Below are 26479 nucleotides of genomic sequence, written 5' to 3'. Positions count from 1 at the left end.
TTGAATAGCCTCTGCAAAGCTTCTAAAGTGATTGGCATTCTTTAAGATAAATTGGAGTACAGTCATCAAGTAGTTATGGTTTTGCTCATCAAACTTTATCATACCTAAACGTAAGCAGAAATTATCAAGCTACTTGTGCATAGAATATATATTCAAGGAAAAATAACCTGATTAAAATGCAGATGATAGTCCTCTAGTTGATTACAACACCACATATTGATATTAAAGATAACAGAATCGACCAAGTTCAAAACCCTTCTACCACCAGATGCTACAACTGAACAACTGAGACTGCTTGTATACTGTCCCATCATGTCATCGTCTTCACATGATAGTGCTTTGTGTAACTCGACAACTGTGAGTTTCAGAAGTTTTAACTCACCCGTCTGAACAAACTACAATGAGGGAAAAAAACACTTCTTATTAGACAATGGTCCAGTAAACTAGTAAAGTTGACAAAGATAAAATTTGGTATTTGTTCCGAGAACTACATCTTTTAGCAACCATGTACTGCTTAAAAAGACTGTCAGATATGCATCTACAGAAGTTAATTCCAATTCAAATAATAGACCACATTAAGAAAGAAGTCACATTTTAAATGAATATGATCAAAGACTTCATTTTCACTGGAAGAAACTGAAAATGCACCTAATTTCACGAACAGCATAATGGATATGGATGCAACAGCATGCATAAATAGGTGGACCTGATAAACTAACACATCATTGATGGATTGTGGTTGACAATACCTAATTGAACTACAACCAAAGGCAATGATCTTTGACTTATTCCCTAGGGTCAATTTTGGGCATTGGTTAACAAATCTAGACCGACCAAAGCCTTCCAAAATGCCAATTAAAGTTTTCCAAGGCCGTCACTCCCAAGTCCCAACCAACCTCTATTATAATGACCACTCTTCATTGAGCTACTCAATAGTATCTTTGTTCTCCACCAGTCACATTCTCTTAGGCGCTACTGTTATTCTAAGGTTCAGTTTTAGATGCTATTAATCCTTGAAGATTCACTTTCATTTGCTTGAATCTGCTTTTGCATATCACAACACACGACCAACTCAAGTTTTCCATTAACTACCAGTCGCATAACATCCTTAATAACAAAAAGATGTTCCTACCATGAAAACATGCAAAACCTGAAAACCAATTTTGTCCAACTTTAAGAAATCTTAATTGTTATCTATAGTTAATTGATCATTTCATATGTTTATGAGATCTAAACTAAAGATTCACAACTACATATGAACCTATATGTAAAGTTAAAGTTCATTAGGAGAAACATCCAAACAAATTTATGAGAACTTTTATTTCCATATGTTCCCTTCTATAAGTTTACAAACATGACATGTGTTATTACCATAATATTTTTCTTAATTTCCACTCTGCACAAAAAAAAAAAAAAAACATTGTCAAATCCCTGAAGGTGTTTCAGTTGAATAGTCATGCATCGATGCAAATTAACATGCGTCCTACTTCATTATTAATACTAATTCTGACTTCATCACAAGAATATGTGAAAAAATATGCAAAACTACAAGGTGAAATTTTTAACATAGTAGCATAAAATCATAATTTCCTAAGCATATAGAAAGATAATATCATGAACACACAAATGTTTAGGATCAAGTACCGAACAAAATCAGGCAATTACAAATTAGGCCTCAGAATATAGCATTGGAAAAAACCTAACAAAATTGTGAAATATGCATAGCCACACACTTATATGTTGCATGAGTACTAATTACCAGGACTCCATACTAAAGACATTGTTATCCTGATCAAACTCATCAATCAACAGAATGTCCAGAATCAGTAATAAGTAAGATAAATAACTCAAGATTTTTGTTGTGATTAGATTTCATTTTTGTGAATTAAGTTAAACCAAGTCCACTAAAATTGACTAAACATCTGTTGCTCATTTATCTTGTTGCTAGTTCTGTCAATATGTTGTAAAATTTAGCACCATATGAAAAGAAAACTATTCACAGTTCCAATTTTCAACCACATTGTCAACTCGATCTAGAATACTCAGTATCAGCTTTTAGCCATACTACTCAAGATATGATAAGTACCTGTACGAAAAGCACCCAAGCAAATAACGCATCATGGATCTTTTCAGTAATGCCTAATATGGGCCACGTCAACCTGAGAAATGCTAGAATTTCTTCGGCTTCCTAGTGTAAATTCAGAAAAGAGCATTACGTTGACAAGCAATCTAGCTCTCTTTAATTTAATCAACATATATTTGCATCAATTAGATCAAACTTACACACCTGTAAAAGCTGACCATCTTCAAGAACATCAAAAACACTAGAGAGTAACGTCTCATACAATTTGATGTTAAAATGATAACTTTCTGTCCAATATAAGGTTTCATGTGGAATCCCAAACTTTCCAGGCATGCTTGACAATTCAGAAGCATAATTTCTGAGAGCTTTTAAAGTCTCAGCAAGCCTGTCTGTAGAAATCCACTCCTGTGACCACAACATGAATCGAAATAGGAGTTAAGAAAATAAACCCATAATTTGGGTCAAATATATGAGTAGCAATTTACTTACAACAAGTCCATGAATTCTAAAAAGTCAAGCAAGAACTCATGTCATAACTTCTAAAACCTATGAATTACATTATAATTGAACAAGCTCTTGCCTCAGTGTTTCTAAGGTTTGAGATAAGGTTGCTCAGTTTTGCAGGTGTAACAGATATGGAGCTAATAGAACGCAGGAGAAGTTCTTCTAGGATATTTGCCTGTCAAAATAAATAAAAAATAAGAGAAAGTGTAAGAATCAATATGCAAGGCAAATTCGATCAAGCCATGATTTTGTGGCCACCTGTCTCTTCTGCCATCGCACATATGACCTTTCATTAGGAAAATCAGAACTGCATACGACACTTAAGAGCTGCAAAGTTATCCGAGGGACATCAGCTTGTTTGTGCATCATCTTCAAAGTGAAGTTCCTCAACCCTTTCTTAGTTAGTGCGCTGATTGCTTCAGAGATCTAGGGGATTAAAATTAAATTACATTCACAGTTTGCAAAGAAAAACTTGCAGAGTAGTTATTTAAATGTGAAAGCAATGGACTTGTTATTATCTGACATGTCCAGAAAGGCAAAATGTGAATGCTGGCTCCCTTTGTGGAAGTCTTATTGTTACCACAAGCAAAAGTATAGCAATTTCAAAACCAATCCAAGGTGGGGAATTTCAAGTTGAGGAGCTAGACCACTCGTTATCATTTTCTAGATATAGATTGGACTAGGAGAAAAATACATGTCAACCAAAATTTCAACCATAAAAGAAAATATAGTAGAACCATATCAACTCAATTCTGCTATCAGAAACCAAAGTACAAACCAAGTTGATAATGAAAACTAAATAAGAAAATTTTTAAAAATAATTTAAAGGTAAGGCTACGTACATTGACCCTCTACAGACCCTGCATTGGTAGGAGCCTTCTGCACTGGGTACACCCTTTATTTATGGAAACAGTATGTTTCATTCTTATTAATGCCCCAGAATAGTCAAAAATCAAAGTGTATTTAAAGAAACTTATTTGAAAACCTAGCTTCTACTGATTACGGTGGTATTAATCTGGCAAAATGATTATTTAGAGCCAGCTTAATAGACAAAAAGGATAGTGTAGTTGTTGGATGGTTAAGACAGCTTGTCGTTAGAGATAAAGGTGGCAAGTTCTGAACCCTCTTTTTTGTGAATATTTTATCATAGTTTTGTAGATGGAGAGGGCCAACATTTCTTTGCAAGGACAAAATCATAGTACATTGTTCACCAAAGAGTGTAAATATTTATTTTTTGCTGTGACAAATTCAACGACATCAATTACAGTGGATTTCTTTTTATTTGGAAGATTACTATAACGGTATAACACTATAACCTATCAATATATTTTTAACAACTGTATATAATGCATATCCAACATCTTGATTTTTAACAATCAGCTCAACTCAGAAGTTTCTCTGCTAGCACTAGATGTGACCCAATACATAAGGCACGACCAATGGATCACGAGCGGGTCAAGTTTGAATAGGCAGTTTTTATCACTCAAACTTTGACAACTAGGTCATAAAAAAAACCCTAATACTGACCTAGGCTTCACCTCAAGTTCAACTACAAACATTGAGTTCATGATTTATTAACTATGCAATGAAAAAACAAAAGAATCTAAGTGCCAGAAAATATGTGCTTGTAAGATAAGAACTATTAAGATCTAAATCACTTCAATTTTGCTAGAAAGTAGAAAATAGAGGCCATATACATATTAACCAATATGTCATAGGAACTTGTGCACAAAAGTGAGAGTTGAATATCTGATAGAATGTAGAGAAACAACAAATTATGTGAAGTCTTACCTGAAATCAACTAAATAGACTATACAAAATCACCTAGGAAGTTGGATAAATATATTCCTTATTAGTGCACACATGTAATGGATGATCTCTGAAAGGAAAAAAATTCAAATCTTGCCTCCAATTGGACACGAACTACTTCCAGCAGGGAATAATTGCAATCTTCTGTTACTGAACCAAGCTCATCGTTAGTAGCCTGTTCACTTGAAGCTCTAAAATTTTTCCCATTCTTCTCATCCTGGAAAAGGTCTGCTTCTCTCCTGAGTTTGCAAGAAGTTTATATCAAAGTGAAGAAGGGTACAGGAGAAAACAAAATGGGCAGAAGACACAAGTTATATAGCCTGGTAAATTTAGAGATAGAGATTACCGAGAAAGTACAAATGAAGCAAGAAGCACCTCGTACGCTGTTTGTTGTATATCATCATCAGACAACCCTTCAAGGTCCCTAAAACTAATGATCAGCTCAATGGGACCACAAATAGAATATGGTTACCGAAATTTACAAGGTATATACAAAGTATATGCTGCAGAAATGGAACAACCACCGCTGATGCATAGACAAGTATTTATTGCATCAATCAAGTGTGAATTATGATGTTTATGTACCTGCAGTGATTGAGGGTAAACCTAAAGAGAGGGCTTTTGCATCTTTTGCTGGTTGGGAAGGTAAATTTAATGCAGATGTATCAGCAGCATTCTCAATTTGACACTTCCCAGTTCCTTTACCAATTAAATTGTCAAGTTTCCCTGCTGAAGATGAAGGATGGCTAGTAGAAGTTTTCATCTCAACCTGAGGTGCAATTCGCACAGGAGGAGATCCAGATAATTCTGGTCTCGAGAGAAGAAAATAAAATCTTCCTGATGACAAGGTTATCTGCGAAAAAACAACATATTCACATCAAAGTTCACAAAAGATCTTCTGTAGTTAATAACAAACTAGGAGTACATGCATGCATCGTTTCAACAAGAAAACATCTCAGACAAGTAGCACACTAGGCTCCATAAAAGAGAAAAAAAAAGGTTCCAAATAGTGCAAAAAAATGTAGAAGAAAGGAAACTAATGGGTATCAACCACACTGGGAGAAGTGAAATTAAATTTTTCAATCATCACCAAGAACAATTTATTAATGCATTACAGATTTTACCATGTGGAATTGATAGGTTGACATATACAGAAAAGAATACTATACTGTGAATGTTTGCCATGTCACTTCAAGTGGCAATAAAGCATGAACCACCAGCAGTACCTGCCAGCTCTCAGCTACAAGATCCCTAATAAACAACTAAAGCCTATACACAAACTGATATTCTCTTATTATGCATGTTCTTCAAAAGCAATAGCTCTTATAAATAGCCAATTAGACTTCTATGTGTAGTTTTATCCTCCCCCTAATACTCCAACTGCTTGGACGACAACAATAATATGACACAAAAAGGGAACAAGCCACCGATTTTTGGATGAGAAAATGATATGAAGATTCCAAACGTGGATATACATAGAAAGGTTGATTACTTTGTGTGTAAGTAGCTATGTCTAGTTGCACTACATAAAATTCTTAACCAATCATCATTGTGTAACTCACAGAAACAAAAGAAAAATCTTAATCATGATATTCATGCAGCCGTGTTTCAGGAATATATTGTGAAATTGTGATTGAAGCTAAAAGCCATGAATCATGTAGAACACAAGAAACATGTTATCCATCTCGACACATATAACATCCTTATCAGGGTCCAATAATCTAACAGACACCAAGAACTTGAAACAAAAGTGGATGACCATGGAAGAGTAAATTATTTTGTGCCTAGCGTGGGCTATCTCACACTACAGAAAATTCTTGACTGAGAGTCATGGTGAAATCCAGGTATGCAACAAGAAGAAAATCTTAATTGAAGTATCAGAAATTCAGAACAGCCACATTCTAACAAAGTGATACAAAATAATGGACAGAGCTAAAAGCCAAGAATCATAAAACCCAAAAGAACAGCTATCTGTCTCCACATAGATCATGTCCTTCCACACAACTGGGTTATCCGAAATATACCATGCGCCTAGCAAGCTATCTCTAATCACACTACAGAAAATCCTTGACCATCTATGCAGCCATGTTCCAAGAAAGTAATGCAACATCATGAATAGAGCTAACAGCGAAGAATCATATAAAACCCAAGAAAACAGCTATCCATCTCCACATGTATAGCACCCTTACCATGATCGGACAATGGAACAAATACCAAGCTCTAGAAGCATGAGCAGATGGACAGAAGGGTCAATCACTTTTGCCCCTAGTGAGCTATCTCAAACCACACTACAGAAAATCCTTGACCAAGCATCAAGGTGTAATCCAGGGTACAAAAGAATCTTTAATCACACTATTCACACACCAATATTTCAAGAAAGTGACGCAAAACCATAAAAGAAGTTAAAGCCAAGAATCTTATCGAACCCAACCCGTCTCGACACATATAACTCCGTTACCATGATCGGGTTATCAAACATAAACCAAGAACTCGAAAAATAAGTGGATGGACATAGAAGGATAAATCACTTCTGGGCTTAACAGTTGTCCAAACGTCATTCTGTAACGCGAGGTACACAAAGAGAAAGTTCATAATCGCAGGATCCATACAACCATATCTGAAGAATGTAACGCAAAATCATGAAAACCATATACAGCACCTTACCATGATCGGGTAATCCAACCCTTCCCGGTACCTCCTAGAAGCTTCGGAAGGATCAAAGTCTCCACCTACAATCACGCCAAAGAGACTTCAACACCCGGAACGAAAGCGGCGACATTAAAGAACGAAGAAAAGAAAGCTCAGCTGAACAGCACCGGATTGTATGCATTCAAGAACATAGTCGGCGCTAATCGTATCCAAGTCGAGGGAGGCTAGCGCCGGAGCCCGTAGGTGATTCGTTGAGACGAGGAACTCAAGGAGCTTGCGGCGATCGCTTCGATGCCGCTGCAGAAGTAGAGAGGATTCCATCTGCCGATGGATGCGAGGAGTCGTCGAGCGCTCAGATAAATGCCCTTCTCCTCTGGACCTAGATTCTCGGGGAGGGGCCGCTTTTTTCTCGGAGGCGACAAATAAAACCAGGCCCGCTTTTTCTCCCTATTTACACGAACAGAGCGATGTTTCATATTATTTTTGTTTTTTCTTTTAATTCCTTCTCCTATATCTATAACCTATCATTATAAGTATTGTAAATACTTGTTGTAGAGAAGGAAAAGACGAGCTTTGGAAATAACCAATATTTACCCCTTCCCCCCAACCCGACCGGATCAAATCAGACCGGGACACCGCCGGTTCAGTCGATAAGAAAACGAAAAGGCCAATGCACCACGAACAATATATCATGATAAAGCATGCGCCACATCAATTATAGTATACTATTGACAGAACAATATAGATCGCTCACACATTAGCCAAAACATCGCTGAATCACACAGCAAAAGATACATGAAACAAGTTTTCTACCATCTCCCCCATTGAATCACACACGTTTAACTCCTAACCACTCCGAATTGCAAGATACAAGTACGTGCTAAAGCATCTTGTGGGCAGGCATCATCTACACCTCCTCCCTTCCGTGGTTATTGCTTTTCGCGATATTGAATTTGCAGAGCGGACAAGTCGCATTTATGCGCAGCCATTTGTCTATGCAGCCGCAATGGAAATGGTGACCGCATGGAAGTTCTCGCAGCTCGACACCATCGTCGTAGGGAGAAAGGCAAATGCAGCACGCCTGCAAGGTAGAACAGACATCTGAAACAAGGTGGGGAACAGGCAAATGCAGCACCGCACCTATATGTAGCATTAAGAAAAGGAAACCAACTATAACATTTTTAATGTGGTTTAACAACAATCTCGCACTTTTACTCGAAATATGACTATGTTTAAGATAACTAAAATGTCCTGAAATAATGATACTGCTTGGAGATAGGCACTCAAATCAAATTGAAACATTGTCTGGGCTATTCAAGATGATAGCACAAAATTGTGGTGAAACCTACAAACTGCTTCAGAAGAATATGATAATTTCTCTTCCCTCTAGGGAAATTTCTCAAATTTAGTTACTGAATAAAAAAGACAGGTCGACATCCCCACCTCTCCAAGAACAACATGTCTTTAGCTTAACTTGTAAATTTTATTTTATGGTTAGCAATGCTGTGAAAATATTTGTTGGCATTTAAAATGAAGGACATAAAGAAATGGAGCATAGTTATATTAACCAGGATGGTTCAACTATTTAAGTTTCCTGCACCAAAAAATTAAGTTAAATAGAAAATACAAAAAATGCAAGTTGTCCTGGCGCCATCTAGAACTACACCGACAAGGAACCTCAAAAGAACAAGAATAATAATGGAATTATGACATTTGTAAAGTGTGTGCTACATGACTAAATTCTCCTCATACCAATGAAACAAAATAATAGTTGTCAGAAAACAGTGAGATATGACATGTTTGAGTCACAGACACAATGACTTTTACATGTTTATGTTATTGACAGTGGAAAGAGTAGTAATTCACCAGAGTTTTAACTATGAGAAATAGGGTAGAGAAAACACCAGATAATACAGAAACAGTAAATCAAGATGTTCAAGAAATTTCACCAGGAAGTACTCTTTAAAACTTTCAACTCTCACCATGCTAAATGACTTGGAGAATTTTACTTGCTACGTGTTCTTGGTTGTCAAAATGTAGTCAACCATAAAGTTAAAATGGAGGTAAACAAAAAAAGTTAAGCATAGACTAGAAAGCTTACAGCATCCTCTGCTGGAAGAACACGCTCCACAGCTGGATCACTGCCACACTCTCTCATAATTCCACCAAAAGAGCTTGATAACTCATCAAGTTTTTCAGAATCTCCAATTTTACAAAATTTGTACTTTGAAAGTTGGCTTATGTCTTCTTCAGATGCTCCTTCCTGTTTTGCAAGTTAAAAGAATGCATCGTATATTAGACACTAAAAAGATTCATGTATTAATGTGCCATACTACCACAATACTTGCTCACACCAAAACCACATGTGGCATATTGAATTATTGTTTCTCATGCCAACTTATATAATCCAGGCACCATGCCATTAGAATGCATGCACATAAATACCACTCAAAACTGTAGAAGTCACCAAAATAGACACAGAATAAAGAATATTAATCCTTGATATAAGACCTGAATTGATGGGATCAAGATAAACAAATATCTCCATACATTCTATATACCAAGGTATGTAATATAGTACCGTACCGGTGTTTCAAGGTTGGCTCGGTACGGTACGGTACCGGCATACCGAGCGGTATACCAAGGCGTAACGAACGGTACACCAGGGCTTACCGAACGATTTCCTCTTACTATAGCATTGTAGCACTGTTACAGTATATTACTGTAGCATGATCCGTCCGGTAATGGGCAGTCAGCATACCGGTATGCCGTTAGACCGGTACGTACCACCCATACCGAGCGGTTCCATTCGAAATTGCATACCATGCTATATACAACTACAAAAATCTGCTTGTACCACAAATGAAGGCAGACATCTAAACAACTAATTTCCAAACGCATGGGTGACAATTATCATAATAGCACTAATTATCAATAATGTATGAATAATTTTTTTAGCAAAAGGTCACCATAAAGCAAGGAATTTACCTACACAAAATGGCATTTTTTTAAAAAAACATGTAAAAGGAGTCCGGCAGTCACCATGAAAGAAAGCTTGAATAATAACTTAAAAGGTATCCATAAAAAGGCAAAATTATTATAAGATGGAGAGTCCCTCACTGAATCTACAAAGAATCCAACAAGAATAACTGATAGTGCACGAGGAAGAGATGATATTACCCAGAAAGGCTGTACTAGATAGTGCTGGCACCTGGAATTCGACTAGATCAGCTCCAGAATACATTTTAGCTAGAGAAAGATTTCTATGGCATCTTTAATAAACACCCACTTAGAACCAATATTGATGACCTTCACATCAATTTCAAGAGCAAATGGCAACACTATATAAAAATCAACGTAACAGTAAACTACCCAAAAGAGCTCTAGCAAGTCTTGACACCTACATTTCTCAATCCTCAGATTGGTAACAGATGAAATCATTTTGGTAACTATATAGAATTTATGTCTAAAAATTGCTTAAATTGACAAATTCATCAAGAATAAGGCTGCAGCTACAACAGACACTAACAGTCAAGGAGGCAAACCTGATCAGCAACAGCATACAAAATAGCAATGATGCAAGGCAGACAACAACAAACAGCTATCCCAATCACACATGCCAAAGCGACGCAGAAAACAACAAAGAACACATCAAATGCTAGGAAAATTATACACAGCCTGCAAAAAAAAGAAATGTTAAAACTCATTTGATACTAGAGTTTCAAATTGAGAAGCCAAAAGAAACAGTTGATCTATTTCTTAGCAAAACCAGTAAAGTTGAGGTGCATCATGGGTCAGTGCTTGGCCTCCAGCAGATACCCAGTAGAATCCAATAATCCACCATATGAATGAGAACATAGTGTTTGCAGATTCCAAATTCTTTACAAAACTGCCAAAAAAGGGTAACAGATGATAGGATCAAGAACCAAGCATGGTATCCATGATAAAAATACATACATAAATAAAAATATCTTATATCTCAGTGGGATACAAAGGTTAAGTATTGAAAGGCATACAATAATAAAACTGTCTTATACCTCAATAGGCTACAAAGGTTAAGCATTGAAAGACAAAGAACCCACACAGGGTAAACATATATTTATTCATAAATATGATCCTTGCCCTTTCCAGGACTGGTATCAAGCTTGTATGAAAATTTGCCCTGTGCATACAAGAGGGAAAGCTAAATTGAAGCACATGACGTCTATATTTGCAATTCCAGCATACAGGAAGTGGCATGTTATAGTAGAAACAATTTATTAAAATTAGTTAGAGGCAAATTCCACAAGTAATGACAGAAACAAAATTGTTGATAAAGGCAGATAACACTTGAGTTTCCCATCAGTTTGGGCATAATGGGGTCAGATACACCTAGTGATGCCGTTCTATCTACAAGGGTATTTTTCCATGATTTCAATGCATCCCAACCACCATTCAAAATAGGCAAAGTACATCACAGAATTTGTGCTAGGGAACATCAGCCAACAAGAAAAGATGGTGTATGACCAAAATTTAAAAAAAAAAAGAGAATACTCACATGGCTAGTATTTCATAAACCCAATATCCAAAGTAACGATTATGTAAGTGTCCACTATTAATGATTTTGCAAACACGTAAACACAATAAATCCTCTATTTTTGCCTAGCTGATTTAGCAAATTTATTGATGTAAACCACAAATTAACAATACAAATTACTTATATTTCCGCATACTTGCAACAATTTCACAAAAGATAAAGCAAGTCAACTATGAAGGTGCTAGTGGGACAAACTGGTCGTGCAATTTGACATCAATGCATTATTTACACCACTTAGTACCATGATGTCAAGATATGCACTTCTAACCTCAACTGATACTTGCACTTCTAACCTTAAGTAATACTCTAAATCTTCACAATTTACAGAATAGATTTCTGCAACCTTGAACCTATTAGAATTTAGCTCTTATCCAAACATCTATTACAATCGAACTTTATCCAAACCTTTCCACGAGTCAATTATACTTCCGTGAGTAGTTTCATGGTATCTTCATAAGCTTAGAAATATTGATGAAAAAAGACAATCTATCCTAAAGGACCACTCCTCGGAACACACCAGACTCCTGATCCAAGGCCTTCATTTTCCAAGAAACTATTCAATCATTCATCTAAAAGTTGTGTGAATCTATACCAATCAATGTTTGCCAAGGTTTCCTTAGGTTACTTGTGATAATTCTGTACCTAATCTCAGAACCACCAAGATACACAGGTATTGCACTGGATAACTTCTTGCATGTCTTCCTTTGACACAGTGAATAGTAACTTCATCACGATGCCAATTGTTTCCTTTTTACGCTACCCACAACCATCTTAATATTCTCAACCCTAGTATCATCATCTTAGCAGCACTGAACTCTATCAATTTTCAAGAAGCTCAATCGATTCATCTATCTGGATGGTCAATAAAATGCATTTATAAGAACCCCAGAATGGAAATATCCAAGGAATGCCATGCTCTCTCACCAAATAGATACCATGTAATGCACGTAGGATTACTGTATCCACACAGAACCTGAGCATAAAACCTGCATGGCGCAACAAGTTCACTGTTCTGCACAGTGCAAAGTTGCCAGACAATCCCTAGACTGAATCAAACTGACCCATGTTAATACTCCACCAATTCTTACCCTGACAACTTCTACAATGCCCTGGCTTCCTTAGCTTAGAAGACTAGAAACTAAGCTTGCTTGAATATTTTTTGCTAATCTCAGCCAATAGCTATTCAAAGCTTTATCTACATATGCATACTTTATCTACATACAGAACTTTGCATACTTCCTAGACAATACTTTGCACCCTTCCAATACAGTAATTTCCAGTGAGCTATCAACAAAAATAATTCGGAGAATGCAGACTTCCTATACAGAATATACCATTTTATCATAAACAGAGATTTGGAGGATGCATATTTTCCCAATTTTCTGACACATAAGGTATATTTCCTTCATTTAAAGCTTTTGAGTTTACCGATATTGATTTTTCAAAAGTAACGCTCACATAAAAGGATAGAAACCACAACAGAAGACCTTAGTTTCAAGATCAAAATGATCCTTTATTGTCAAAGGTTACCCAATTGCCAGATTTTTAAGTTGGAGATGCCATCATTTCTGACCAGTTACTCTTGTCGATTCACATAATATAAGTCTGCCAAACAATCTCCAGATCTATCATGTAAAGGAAATTTAACATACTGAAAGACATCCAGAAATGTAGCTCATCTACATCATGCAGAAAGGTAACCGGTTCATGTACATCACGCAGAAAGGTAACACAAACATGAAACAAGCACATCATTCATTCAAAATCGATAAAAATCACTGTAGTATTATATATCGAATCCATGTGGATAACAAGGGGGAAATCAGTGATATTTTGATAGCATCATAGTCGAAGCAAGACTTTAAGCCTCTCACCTAGTACCATCTTCGTCCTGACCCTGCTCATCGTCCATAGCTTCTCCCACCTCCCTCGGTGAATTTGAGGCGGAGCTCCTTCCACTCCCACCCTCTTCCTCATCCAGAAGAGGCCCCGCGAGTGGGTGCCTTCGTCGGTATTCGATGCAAACACAGACCATATGCAGCACGCACTGCAGCGCATACCCCACGATCCAGAGCCGAAGAGGCATCGAGGGCATCTCATCCCGACTCAAAATCAGCACCCCGAAAGCCACGCCCACGAACGCCAGGTTCCACAGGATATCAAGAAACACCACGGGCTTGGAGTAGGCCCAGTCGCTCTGCCGCTCCTCCAGATGCTCCGCCGCCGTCTCTCGCACCATCATCGACGGCTCCCTCATCACGTGCCGGCTGCTCGCCCCGTGGAGGAATCGGGCTGCACGTAAGAAACCAGGGCCCCTCCCGGTCCGGCGGCCGCCGTTGGGGGCAACGAGGAGTGGCGCAGGGTCAACGCTGGCGTCCCCGCCGGGACCCGGAGGCCTCGTCGTCGCCATTCCCGATATCCAAGAGACGAAAACCCTTGTCCTTGCACTAGCCCCGACCGATCCGATCGCTTCCAGTCATGGCGATCCCCGTATCGAAACCCTAGGCAAATGAAAGAGACGACAGCTTTCCGATTTGGATCGAGGGAATGGAGGTCGAGCAGCAATGAACATTTGACACGTGACCCGTCAACTTATAAGAAGTGTGAGTCGCGAGTCACCAGAACGGCTTTTCCCGGACTCGACTTGGGCCTGTACAGGTCCAGCCCGTAGCTCAACTGTTGACACGCCCTCAAATAACAAATATATTTATTATATAATAAATATATCAAATTATATGTGTCTGATAAGAAATAGAGACAACTAAACTGTAAATAAAATATTATAGAGTAAATCTGTATGAGATAGGGCACAATTTGGTTGCATGCCCCCAGACAGCTATCCACAGTCACAGTAACGCCGATAAAAAGCTTCGAAGTCAATGTGGCGGATCATGTTAATACGCTGTCGATATGCAAAGAGTGGAACAACGCTGCTCGGGTGTGACGGCGACGTCGCTCGGGTACAACGTCGCCCCCGCAAAGAGTGGAATGGCACCGCTTGGGTGTAACGGCGGCATCGCTCGGGTGTGACGACCGTATCGCTTGAGTACGACGTCGCCTCGCAGAAGTTGGGATAGCATCGCTCGGGTATGACATCATCCCGCAAAGAGTGGAATGATGCTGCTCGAGTACAACTCTGCCTCGCAAAGGCAAGGACAATGTTGCTTGGGTGCGATGTCATGCAAGATAACTGGTGTCATCACGAAAGGTATGGGTTCGCCGCTTAAGAGGTCGACGACCATTTAAGAGGCTGGGGGCAGCCAACCCCCGTGGGTAGTCATAAAAACCTATTACCTGGCCAACACGGGGCAAGTTTTTTTCCGCTCAAGCATTCTACTCTTGCTTATTCAACCGAAAGCGAACTTAAACTTCGGAATTATCAAGTTAGAAAATCTCTCTCCCGACCTCGACTTATGTGTAAGAGCCCAATCACAAAGAAGCAAGCCACCCGCTAAGAAAAAAGGTCACCCTCGGGAGACGAGGCTCGAACCTGACCCAACGCTCGAGCGACAATGTGGGAGACCCTGCGCATCGAGGATTTCGAGACAAAAGGTCGCACTGGACAAGGGACGGCCAACGCCAACTTCTGAGACTCGAGCGTTAGACCAAGCAACCTTGCGTATCTGGAATCGACCATAATCGTAATGACTCCTCGACCAAGACGTAAAGAGACACGAACAGTATGTATCAGTGCCAACATCATCGTTCATCGAATATCGTGCCCTCTTAATTGATCACATTCATTGCTAGAATTTACCGCATTATGGTTGTCATAAAAAGCTGGTAAATATCCCAGCTTCCTCTTCACAGGCCGATGAGTTGAACCACCATTTCAGCGTCCCCTTCTCACGAAGACATGACCGGAGAGGTTACCTTTGTGCAGTGAACGAAATATATTTCTACTTGAGTTAACGATGTCTATTTAACTACGCAGGATCACGCCTCCAATAAATCGACCATATTTACGACTAAGAAGCTTGAATTTTAATTATTTATAAGGTGAAATCTTTGTGTTAAATCTTTTAATTATTTATCAAGTGTCACCAGGTTTTTTTTTTAATCTCGATGATACCGTTGAATCAAACTATTCTAAATTACAAATTCATGAGCTGATTCGATCTGATTTGGGCATCATGGTTCAGGTCAAATTCGATCACAACAGATCATGTCGAACTTTGTTAAATTTACAAACGAGTATAACCAAGATATTTTTATCAAGTCAATCCGAACTTCTCTAGAACTAATAACACATTTATTAATAATATTTTTTTAATTTTTTTATAATTTTAGCATGAATAAAATTTTAAAATAAAATTTTTTTGAGTTGAACTTATAACGAGTATACCTTATTGAATTTTTATTAAATCTGTCCAAACTTCTCCAAAACTAATAGGATGAGATGATAATAGGTTTAATATTTATTTTTTATTTTTTTTATGATTAATTTTTTTAAAATATCATATTAGCCCTTACCTCGGATCGGAGATATTCCCAATATACAAAGAAAAAGGAAAGTGACTTGGACAAAAAGAAACGAAGTGACTTAGACAAATTTTGTTTGTCGATAGCCTCGGACTAATCAATCGAACATTGATTAATACGTAACTGATCAAACACTACTTGTAAACGATTCTTTTGTTCAAAAATAAAATATTCTAGATGTTCCTGGAAAAATACGTCAAGATCCCGATTTATGGATCTCTCGGTTCGAGAAAAAAGAGGATCAGATCATATCTTCTTACCCTTTTTCAAATTCGATAAATGTTGGTTGATTGTATATTTCATTATAAATGATTCAGAGTATCATTTACCATTTGAAGTCTAAGCATCCACTTAATTCATTTGAGGATTTGTTTTTGTTGAATCTAAACCTACCAAACATATCTAAACCTACCCAAAACTATCACGACATGTTTCTAATTTATAATGGATTTAAAATAATTTTATATAAAAATTAATATATATTTTAATATATATTTTATGAATGAAAATAGTAATTTTTTGAATAATTTAAGATAATTTTACATAAAACTTTATATATATATATATATATATATATATATATATAATATTTTATAAATGAATGTAATAACTAATCAAAAAATCGATAAATTGTGAGAAGAAGAGATGGCGACGAAATAGAAGGAAAAAATAGAAAAAGGAGGAGATGATGAGAAAAAGAGAGAGGAGGTAAAGGTCATAAATATAAATATAATTTAATTTAATTACGAGATTATAATTAAATTAAATTAAATTATAATTTATTTGAATCGATATATCAAAAATATAATTCAATCCTTACAAAATCAAATCAAACCTAGTCAAAAAATAATTATCATCTTTTTACGATTCCAGTAAGGGTGTTTTGATCAAATCAAAAACAAAAATCTTATAAAAGCTCATAATATATATATGCTAAAATCAAACTTAAAAGAAGTAAATAACAAAGTCAACAAAAAAGACTTCGCAACAATACATACGCATTTGTCTACTTGCATACAGGGAAGAAGATTACGTTGTCCTCTACAGGTGAATCAAATGCAAACAGGAAAAGAAGAGAACGCTGCAACCTGACACGACATTAACTCTGGCTGGGATCGAGCGACGGCATTTAGAGAGAGAGAGTCAATACCCGAACCACCACCGTTGCTCGGTGATGAGGATGATGGACTGCGTACAAGGTTTGCAGTCGGCCATTATTCCTTATCACTTAGCAAAGGTTCTTTATTCGCGCGGTTCGTTCTTGACTCAATCCACAGCCATGACACTCTCCCCCCCCCCCCCCCCCTCCTCGTCGCACTTCGATCTCCGTCCTCTCAAGTCTCGCAGTGGAGTGCCGCCTTTATCTTCTGAACGGTGCACGAGATGAGGTTGTTGACGGTCTCCACCGACTCCACCGTCAGCTTCGCCGTCGGCTGACTGTTGACCAGGATCTGAAAGGCCACCGTCAGCAGCGATCCCGGAGCCTTGTGCGTCCCGCCGTCCGGGAGGATGGCGAAGCCGGAGGGGAGGAGCGAGACGTAGGCAGAGTCACCGCCGCTCATGACGAGGTGCATGGCTGGTATATCCACCGGGGCGTACACCACCAGCGACCCCGACGCGTCCGTGCAGGTCTCCTGCAGTATCAGCATGCTGCTCTGGGTTGCGTTCGCCGCCTGCAGATAAACTACCATGCTCGAAGATCACATTGCTTCAAATCACAACAAATGTATCGATCAGGACGAGTACGTATGTACAAAATACGAGTTGAGTGTGACCGAGGGCATCTACAGAGGTCAAACGTCAACAAGACGTCAGATCTAAGAAAACACAGCTACGGTACAGTCGTATCGATGGCCATCGCGCCTGGTCACATGCGAAGTCTACTGCCACCGCTGCATGTGTATGCAGAGGAAAGAAAACAGCCATGATTGGGCAGAGAGGATGACGGTTGTTTCGAGACAGGTGGGTGCCACCAGAGACGACTACCCAGAAAATTTACTTTAAGATTCTCAACAGTGAGCACGGTTGACCTTGATGATCTTGATGAGGAATGCATGTGAAGTTACTGTCTAGCCTAGTAATGAGTACCAGTAAATAGGAGTTGTATGCTAAAGGGCCATGGTGGTGTGTTGAGACAGGATAGAGGATACTGACGCTGGCACGGAGGAGGGAGACGGCGTTGCCGGTGTTCTGGCCCTTGGCGATGTGCGCAATCTCCTGCATGGGCCCGCCGTTGGAGAGGATGTCCCACTGGCTCCGGAGCTGCTCGTTGCGGAGGAAGTCGAACAGGCGCTGCGGGGAGGCCGGGAGCCAGACCGAGGTGGCGGCACTGAGCACCACCCCCGGCGGCACGCCGGGGTCGGCCACGCTTTGCCTCGTCATCACCCGCACGTCCTCCCCGATGTTGATCGCGCCGCCCAGCTTGCTCCACTCGCGAGCCGATGACGCGCATACTCCGGCGCAGAAGTTGTCGGTCATCCGCTGCGCCAGCTTCAGCATGCTCCGCCGCCCGCTCGGCGTTATCGCTGCCATGGCATCCCGTCAGCAATCCGAGCACTTAATGCTACGAACGGCAACAGCCGCTATGGCATTCACCAATTCACATAAAGACTTACTGGAATCACCACCGGGAGAGAGGGATGGGGGTACGAGGACCGCGAGGGACTGGCGCTGGAGGGACGCGACCCAGCGGCGGGCGCCGAGGGCCGAGCCGGAGCGCAGCAGCGGGCGGTACAGTGGGTGCACTGTGGCCTCGTCATACTCAGAATGCTCGACCCACGTGACCTGCGCACCACCGTCGTCGTTAGCTCATTAATACCTCTTGTCGAATTGCCTCTCTGCCATATCGCCCCCAGTCTCACCAGCTGGACCTGTATATCACCATGCCCCATGGGTGCCAGTGCACCTTCCCACTGGTAGGCACAGCTTATGGTCTCTCTTCCCAACATGGATAGTTGAGACTGCAAACTAGGGCTTACGGATGCGTTCATCACTAAACCCTATAATGGAATTCCATGGGCTATAATACCCATGTGTTTGATTACTGATCAAGCAAGGACGGTGTTGAGAGGCAGGGATAACGTAAATTACAAAGAGAGGTGTCCAAGACGGGAATTCCGAGGGCATAGAAGATGGGAATAGAATCACCGGCACCAATCAAGACGTAAAAATTAGGTGATCGTATTCCGAGGGCAGCAAGAGAGGAGACTTCCATGCTTGGATTAAACAAAGCTAAACAGTAGTCGAGGTCGCTGGGAGATGCGAGATAGGTAAGCAGAAACAAGGCAGCTACGAATTGAATGCGGACACTGAGCGATCGAGGGTGTGTTGCTCTCGAGAGGGGTAGAAGAAACATCTAAAACTTCTCGAGAAGGAAACACGAGAAATAAGCGTGGATGGACGTGTGTGACTCATGGAAACCCGATTTGGGAGCACGAGATCAGGCCTCGACCACTATAAACTAATATATGGAAACATAAGGTATCATTCAGGCCAAATTACGAGGTTCTAAATCTCTATCGACGATGGGGTTTCTATTACCTTAGAATAGCCATTGGACATGTCCTGCACCACGCACCCAGAAGGAAGCCTGCGGCATTTCACGGTAGCAGGTGGAGCAGGTCGGTTGTCTCTGACGCCATCGACGGAGACGTCGACCACGGCCCAAGCGCCCTCGCTTAGATGCTTGCAGAACCTAAGGAAACTGACATCTCGGACAGGAACCAGGGGAGAGAGAACTTGAAGCTCCGCCTGCATCTGATGGGCATCAAGAGAACAAGCATGGTTACGGATATACGTAAATGGCTGAAACCAGATGACCGGAAATGGTCGCATGCAGGCCATATGAACTCACCAGCTGGAGAGCACCATTTCTAGTCCCGCCCATGCCGCTGGATATCACGTCGGTGGTCGTCGTTCTAGCGATCACCGAAGGGAACATATCTGCCCATCGAGCCTGGTCGTGAATCGAATATGAATTAGATATGAATCGATAAGGAATGGGCTCGCTGTTCGTATCCAGTGACCGTGAGTAGAATAGAGATTACCGCATCCATGAGGGTCTCGACGAGAGCCGGGCTATTGATGACGATCACGGCCGTCTCCCTCGTGGCCTCCGACACGAAGCCGGTAGGCCTTGCCCCGATGCACCCGGAAAAGCACCGGTAATACTCGTCGTAGTTTAACGCGTCGCTACCGGCTTCCAAGCCCGGAATCCAGAGTGGCTCCTCCATCTGGGCCATCTTCACCAGTTCATCCATGGCAGCGAGTGCAAGCTCCAAAAATACAAACCTCTCCTGCGCCTTGTCCACCGCACCAGTGGCTCCGGCGCCAACCACCTGCGCTGGAGTTACGAAGGTGCCGACGGGGCTTGACGCCGCGGGAGTGAAATCAGTAAACGGAGGCAAAGTCGACGTAGCCACCGAACCAAGGCCGGCAAAACCATTTGTTCCGACCGCGAGCTCCAAGGACGAGTTTGGCAGCATCGGAAGAGGGAGCGGACTGGCCAAGGGGGACGCAGGCTTGCCGAGGAACTTTCCAGCGAGGGCACAAACACGGTCGAGCTCATCCTTGAGGCGAGCATTCTCGATTCTCAGGTGCTGCTCCTCGAGGGAGATCTCGCCGAGCACTGCGGGGCTCCCGCAGTTGCAGCATATGGGGTTCCTCATGGCATCCCGGATGGATAGGTTCTCCGCCCTAAGCTTATCGTTCTCCTGCCTAAGGATTGTGTTCTCGTGCCGTTCCAGGTGGGTCTGGTTTCCACGATTCGCGAGCATGTCAAAAAGAGACGAAAGGACCAACAAAAATCGAATTTTTAGGGAAGAGATGAACTGAGGGAGTACAAAAACCTTCATCTGGGTTCGTCGGTTCTGAAACCAGAACTTGACCTGGCGGGCCTCCAAGCAAAGCCGATTGCTGAGCTCCATCCTTTGCTTATCATCCGGATGAGGGCATTCCTTGAAGAGACTGGACATAGGGAACCAAAGTAAGCAGCTTTGGTTTGGGAAATGAGCGAGTGATATTAGGATGCGAACAGATCCCTTACGCTTCCAGTTCTTGGATCTGCTGAGGGGTGTGGCGGTGGTATCTCTTCCTCTTGCGAGGATGCTCCTGTTCCAGATCGTCTCCAGATCCACCTTCAAAGTTATCACTGCCCGCTCTACTCTCGTTCTCATCTTCCTTGCTCCGACGAACCGAATCCAGCTCTCCTCCAACTCCTCCGACACGAGCCAAGTTCCGTTCCCCGTGCGCCCCCAAGTTGGTTTGCTGCGCGAAGGAACCAAAGTCGCTCAGAAAAGGTGAAAGCGGAAAAGAAAGAACGGGAGGGGAAACGATGGGTTACCAGGGCGAGGGAGAGGCCAGGGGAGGCGAACATGGACTCGTGGAGCGAAGGCGAAACAAGGCGCCGTGGGTGCGACACGGAGTCGGCGGTGCCGCCGTACGCTATGTCGGCGACCAGACGGGCAACGCCGCCTCCGGAACCGTCGTCGAACAAACCCCCAAAAGTCATCAAAGATCTCCCCGTCTTTTCAACGTCGCTTCTTTCCGTTCAACGGCGCCTTCCCTTCCTCCGAGGAGCAGTGACGGCAGCACCAGATCTAATGAGTGCACAACTTTACTCGATCTATGCGAGGCGTTTAACAGTATCTCCACAACAAAGAAAAAGAAAAAAGGAGAAACAAAAAAATGATTAAGTAAAGAAAGATGGAAGACAGGCCAGTGGAGGCAGAAGCATAGACCGTGGTATGAACTATGTACGCCTCCAACTCCCTCTCCGTCACCTAATCAAAGGGCAGAAAGAAAGAGAAGGAAGCCAAGCAAAGATCGCTAGCACCTCGTTCTCCCCCCCTCTCCCTTCCCCTTTCCTACACCATCAAACCGACCCCAACAGAATAAAGAACACAGGGAAAAGAAAGGCACAGAACAAGAAAACAAATCTCCGCTTCTCACTACTGCATGGCTTTCCCCGAAGATCGAAGCTTTACAAGCTCAAAAACGGTGGACGACGGTGTGAAGTGGGCGAGGCGAGGATACCACAGAGGGGAGACGCATCTTTATATGCGGAAACTCCGAGGCCTAAGAAATGAAAGAAAAAGGAGAGCATCTCAGAGAAGAAGGAAAACGCGAGATCAGGAGATCGGTTGACCGTCGCCTCCGTCGTTCTCGTAAAAGATAAGAACAAAAAGTCCACACCTTCACATCAAAACTGGCACCTCGGTGCGAGGGGCAACCTTTTTCCGCACACCTCTCTTCCCCCCACCACCCTCCCCCCCCCCCCTCCCCACCCCTTCCGTCCTCCTCTTCCCTTCTCTCCTCCCTTTTATCCTCCTGCAGTAAAATAGCATCCAAACACTCGCAGGGCTCATGGAAATGGCAGCCAATAGCGGGAGGGACCCCCACCCCCCCTCTTATCTGCTCAAAGCGAACAAGAAAGCGATCGAGCAGAACGAAGAAGCGAGCAGCAGCAGAAAAAAAAGAACGAACAGCGTGGAGTCAGGAACGCGTCCAAATAATTTCCAACGTCTGATCTCAATCAGACGAGTGTGATGCGGAGATTGTCGATGTGAAGACTTGGTTGGGGAAGAAGACCGTTCCGAGGGTGGTAAATGATTGGACGGGGGGATTAGGGCGGAGATCCGCGGTCGGTGCACGGATCAACGATGGAGGATTCCCGTCGCATGCGCGATCGCAGCGTATCCAACCGTCGCCTCAAAATCCCTTATCTTCTATTTCATCGTCATTGTCCGAATCAACCGCCACAGAAAATACCGTATAAATACTTAAAAATTGTTATTATTTGTTTGTAATGGAACGAATTCTATGGACATATTTTCTTTTCAGAAGATATCTTTTTGGTATTTCTCAAAGGATCTAAATCGGTTCTTTGATAAGATAATTACAGTATGTGTTTTTATTTTTATTTTTAGAGGTGTCAAAAATATTTATATTTAATAATTTTCGTTTTTAAATCAATAAGGATTCTTATTTGAAATTTTATTTTATTGTTATCATATTTTAAGTTTTTTTAATCGACTTATAGTGTTTTGATAAAAATATAAAAAAATGGTTAAGTATATTTTAAAATATTATAACTAACAATAAAAATTTTATGCATACGGATTTGATTGTTATTATTTCACTTGTCTTGTCAAAGAGATATTTGAGAGATGATAACAAATAAGAGACTTTTTTATAAATATTATATATATATATATATATATATATATATATAATATTTTTTTTTGAGAATTCATTAGCTATTATTGATCATTGTGACCTAAAGCAATTACCACTGCGATCACAATATAAATACTTAATTTATTATTTATTTATTTTATTTTATAATTTATATTTACGACAAACTATGTGAATTAAATATCTCTCTTACTAAGTTGCTAGCAAGAAGTCAACTATGACATGACATAAAGATTAAGATCGAATAAAATTTTTAACATAAAGATTAAGGTCTACATGACTCAACTATTGATCCAACTATTAGCTATCTCGATATGATATGATCGTCATATGAGTCTTAATAGAGAGTAAATATTTATCCTATTAATATTTTAGTTAAATTATTTAATTATTTATGACTAAATATGATCATGAAATAAATGATCAATTAATCAAAAATATATATCGAATGATATTTCAAAATATTGGCTCTCAATAATAAGTCGTAAGACTAATATTTTAGATATTAAAAAACATAAAAATCTCAACTTTGAAAAGAAGGTGATAAGGTCATTTAGTCTCATATTGATTGAGGAGTATGGGAACTAAGGACGCATAAGTCCGTCGGAACTCTCTTACCCTCATAGTTGTTTTTTGGAGCTCACGCGTTCCGAAAGGGCAAAACTCTTTGGCGCTCGATCCAAATCACCCAAAGCGGACAATTCCCCTATGGGCTGCACCAATGCTAGTCTGGTGGTCCCTTGGGCCCTGAGTCCTTGGCTCCCCTACGAGGGTCTAGCTTACGGGCTCCGAAAGGGTAAAACCCTTTGGCGTTCAATCAAAATCGTTCAAAGTGGACAATTCCTCATCTACTACACCAATGCTAGCCTGATGATCCCTTATCAGGGCGTATAGCACATTAGATGTAGATTTTTAATAGAGTTCAAACACTTTCTATACAAATTGTTGTTGACAGATTAAATTTCGTGAAGATTGTGTAGCAAACTTGAATCTTTCCTTGGTAACTAAACCCTTGGATGAGGTCGGAAGGTGGAACGTATGGGTCTTGTCGTCTCCATCGGAGTAGCTCTCCTTAAATGCAAGGTAGATCGGGCAAGGAAGTGCAACTTCAATTGGAATGTGACTAATAGCTAACGTTCCTCCTCGTGGAGCCTTCGACTTACTTACTTACATCACCTTAGAAAAGAGCGAGTGATCTTTCTATCTACGTTTTATCTTATCAAATATAATATTTTTTTGTCGTTGCTTTTATCACTAATTTATCTCTCAGGAGTTTCAAACATTTATCTTATAAATTATTTTTATCGATTCGATCGGTCACTTGTCTTCACCATTTGCCACGAGAAAAGGATTAACGGTGAAAAAAATAATGTATTTGAAACTCATGAACTAATTATAGATTATTCATGTAATTAATTATATTTAGTATTTCGATCCTTATACTTTCAAATGTTATATTGAAATCCTTGTACTTACGAAGGTGAAATATTTAACCTTGTTGTTCTAATAAATTATCTTTTTAATCCTGTATAAGGATTTCAATGTTTCAATTTCGTAACTATAGAGATCTCAATGTAACTTTTGAGAGTGCAAAGACCACTAAAAATAATTAATTACCAGAGATAATGTGTAATTAGCTTGAAACTCATCACATAACTAATTGATTTTAGTCTCACTTAAAAAAATAGACTAAGACTCTTAATTTATAAGAATTTGATAAGTATAATATTATTAATTTTCACCTAATAGTTTAAGCTCAATAAAGTCAATAGATCATTTATCCCATTAGATCGGATCGTGATTATAGACATCAAAATCGATCATATATTAAATTACGAGAAGAAAACTCAAGTAGAAAAAAATTACTCAACCAAGTCTCACGTGCTACAATATGGGCAGTGTAATGTATAATCTAAGTTCCTCGATGATTAAAAACTAATTTGTTCTTCTCACATAACAATCTAATTTTACTTGTAATTAATTGCTAGTAGAAGTCAACGCGACCATCATCCACGTTTTTCCCACAACACTTAATAATGGTCAGCTACATACATATTTTAGATCAGTCTAACCAAAAAATATAAGAGCAAAACCCATTGTAGCTGTTTATAAAAGCACAAATAAGAAGAGAGTCAAGTTTACATGCTTTGGATAATTGAGATGGTCTTAAAGAACAAATTCAAAAGAAAAGAAAAGAAAAGAAGAACAAAAGTCAAACAAACCCACGGAATTTTGTCAGTCCTCATCGGCAACTAGTCAACTCTTGTCGTGGAAGGCTTTCAAGTCAAAAGAAATTTCGAGCTACAAGTCGGTGGACTCGACTAAGGAAGTCGTCGACTCTCACATCACTTTCTGATGAACTCGTTGTCGGAGCTCCATATTTTCCTTTGGCATCTAAAAGAACATTTGTGGTGGCATTTTTGCATTATGCCACTACTGTTTTGATCATCCGTCGGAATCACCTACACAGATGTTTGAACCACTCCGTTTATAGTTCATGCGAGTTAATGGGGAAATATTAATAATTTATCGTTGCAAACACTACGCGGATATGTATTATTATTATTATTATTATTATTTAATGGAATACAAACGATTTGATATGATGGAAATTTAGTCAAATGTCGTGTTGGTCAACGAAATCATATTATAATTTTTAAGGGCTTATTTGTGAAAGAAGTTTTTAGAAGGACTAAATTGCAAAAGAATTTTTTTTGACTTAATGCTTCGCTATTTATATAAAAAAAAACAAAGGAAACGAAAATAGGAAATGTAACATAAGAGAAAGAGAGAGAATTTAGCGGATAGTCTTATAATTTTTCTTAATAAAACGGATGATGTCAGAGTAAATAGATATAGATATTTTACTTTCATAATTATAGTGATACTAACATAATTTTTTAAAATATAAGAATCAAAATATTAAAGATATGTAATAAATTAAAAATGGATAAAAAATATTATATGAATTGTTATATTTGAAATGAAAGATAAAAAAAAAATTATTCAAATATTAGTTTTCAAAATATATTTGAGACGCATGACTAGCAATCCGTAATCTTATCATAAGAATACAACATGATAATAGCCGTTAGGATTACTATAAATATGTTTTTGATATGTACTAATAGTCATAATTATATTTATTATGAATTTATACATGTATGTTAACTATATTTATT

At 39.8% G+C, this 26479-nt stretch overlaps 3 protein-coding genes across 6 annotated transcripts in view; all 3 read right to left on the bottom strand.

Annotated features, from left to right (window-relative positions):
- LOC103970302 (protein unc-13 homolog) overlaps window positions 1–7470 on the bottom strand; it is a 30551-nt gene extending 23081 nt beyond the window's left edge. For 2 of the 4 annotated variants that reach the window (XR_010502272.1, XM_065174361.1), the window contains exons 1-10: window positions 7213–7470; window positions 7061–7125; window positions 4982–5249; window positions 4743–4809; window positions 4494–4635; window positions 2846–3013; window positions 2664–2762; window positions 2288–2488; window positions 2087–2188; window positions 168–395 (exon numbers count right to left, since the gene is read on the bottom strand). Coding sequence is in view for 3 of the 4 variants with exons in the window: in XM_065174361.1 (XP_065030433.1) it covers window positions 168–395; window positions 2087–2188; window positions 2288–2488; window positions 2664–2762; window positions 2846–3013; window positions 4494–4635; window positions 4743–4809; window positions 4982–5249; window positions 7061–7125; window positions 7213–7366 (1494 nt within the window). In the remaining variant the exon portion in view is untranslated. The remainder of the gene's footprint in view (window positions 1–167; window positions 396–2086; window positions 2189–2287; window positions 2489–2663; window positions 2763–2845; window positions 3014–4493; window positions 4636–4742; window positions 4810–4981; window positions 5250–7060; window positions 7126–7212) is intronic. The other 2 variants (XM_009384024.3, XM_065174360.1) reach the window with 1 other exon arrangement.
- Window positions 7471–7737: 267 nt separating this feature from the next.
- Window positions 7738–14163, bottom strand: LOC135653247 (E3 ubiquitin-protein ligase At1g12760-like). The gene is made up of 5 exons (XM_065175020.1): window positions 13496–14163; window positions 10815–10934; window positions 10591–10723; window positions 9147–9308; window positions 7738–8126 (listed from the first exon to the last, which is right to left on the bottom strand). Exons 1-5 carry the CDS (start codon window positions 14029–14031, stop codon window positions 7953–7955), a joined length of 1125 nt encoding a protein of 374 aa, XP_065031092.1. The 5' UTR covers window positions 14032–14163; the 3' UTR covers window positions 7738–7952.
- Window positions 14164–17030: 2867 nt separating this feature from the next.
- On the bottom strand, window positions 17031–22349 carry LOC135653159 (homeobox-leucine zipper protein ROC5-like). The gene is made up of 9 exons (XM_065174768.1): window positions 21445–22349; window positions 21148–21368; window positions 20951–21068; window positions 20150–20854; window positions 19957–20058; window positions 19644–19859; window positions 18719–18887; window positions 18258–18628; window positions 17031–17776 (listed from the first exon to the last, which is right to left on the bottom strand). The coding sequence occupies exons 1-9, from the start codon at window positions 21610–21612 to the stop codon at window positions 17438–17440; spliced, it is 2409 nt and encodes an 802-aa protein (XP_065030840.1). The 5' UTR covers window positions 21613–22349; the 3' UTR covers window positions 17031–17437.
- Window positions 22350–26479: the final 4130 nt, after the last annotated feature.

Source organism: Musa acuminata, chromosome BXJ3-11 (assembly GCF_036884655.1).
Source record: "Musa acuminata AAA Group cultivar baxijiao chromosome BXJ3-11, Cavendish_Baxijiao_AAA, whole genome shotgun sequence".
NCBI classification, from domain to species: domain Eukaryota; kingdom Viridiplantae; phylum Streptophyta; class Magnoliopsida; order Zingiberales; family Musaceae; genus Musa; species Musa acuminata.
This window is presented reverse-complemented; position numbering and strand designations above follow the sequence as displayed.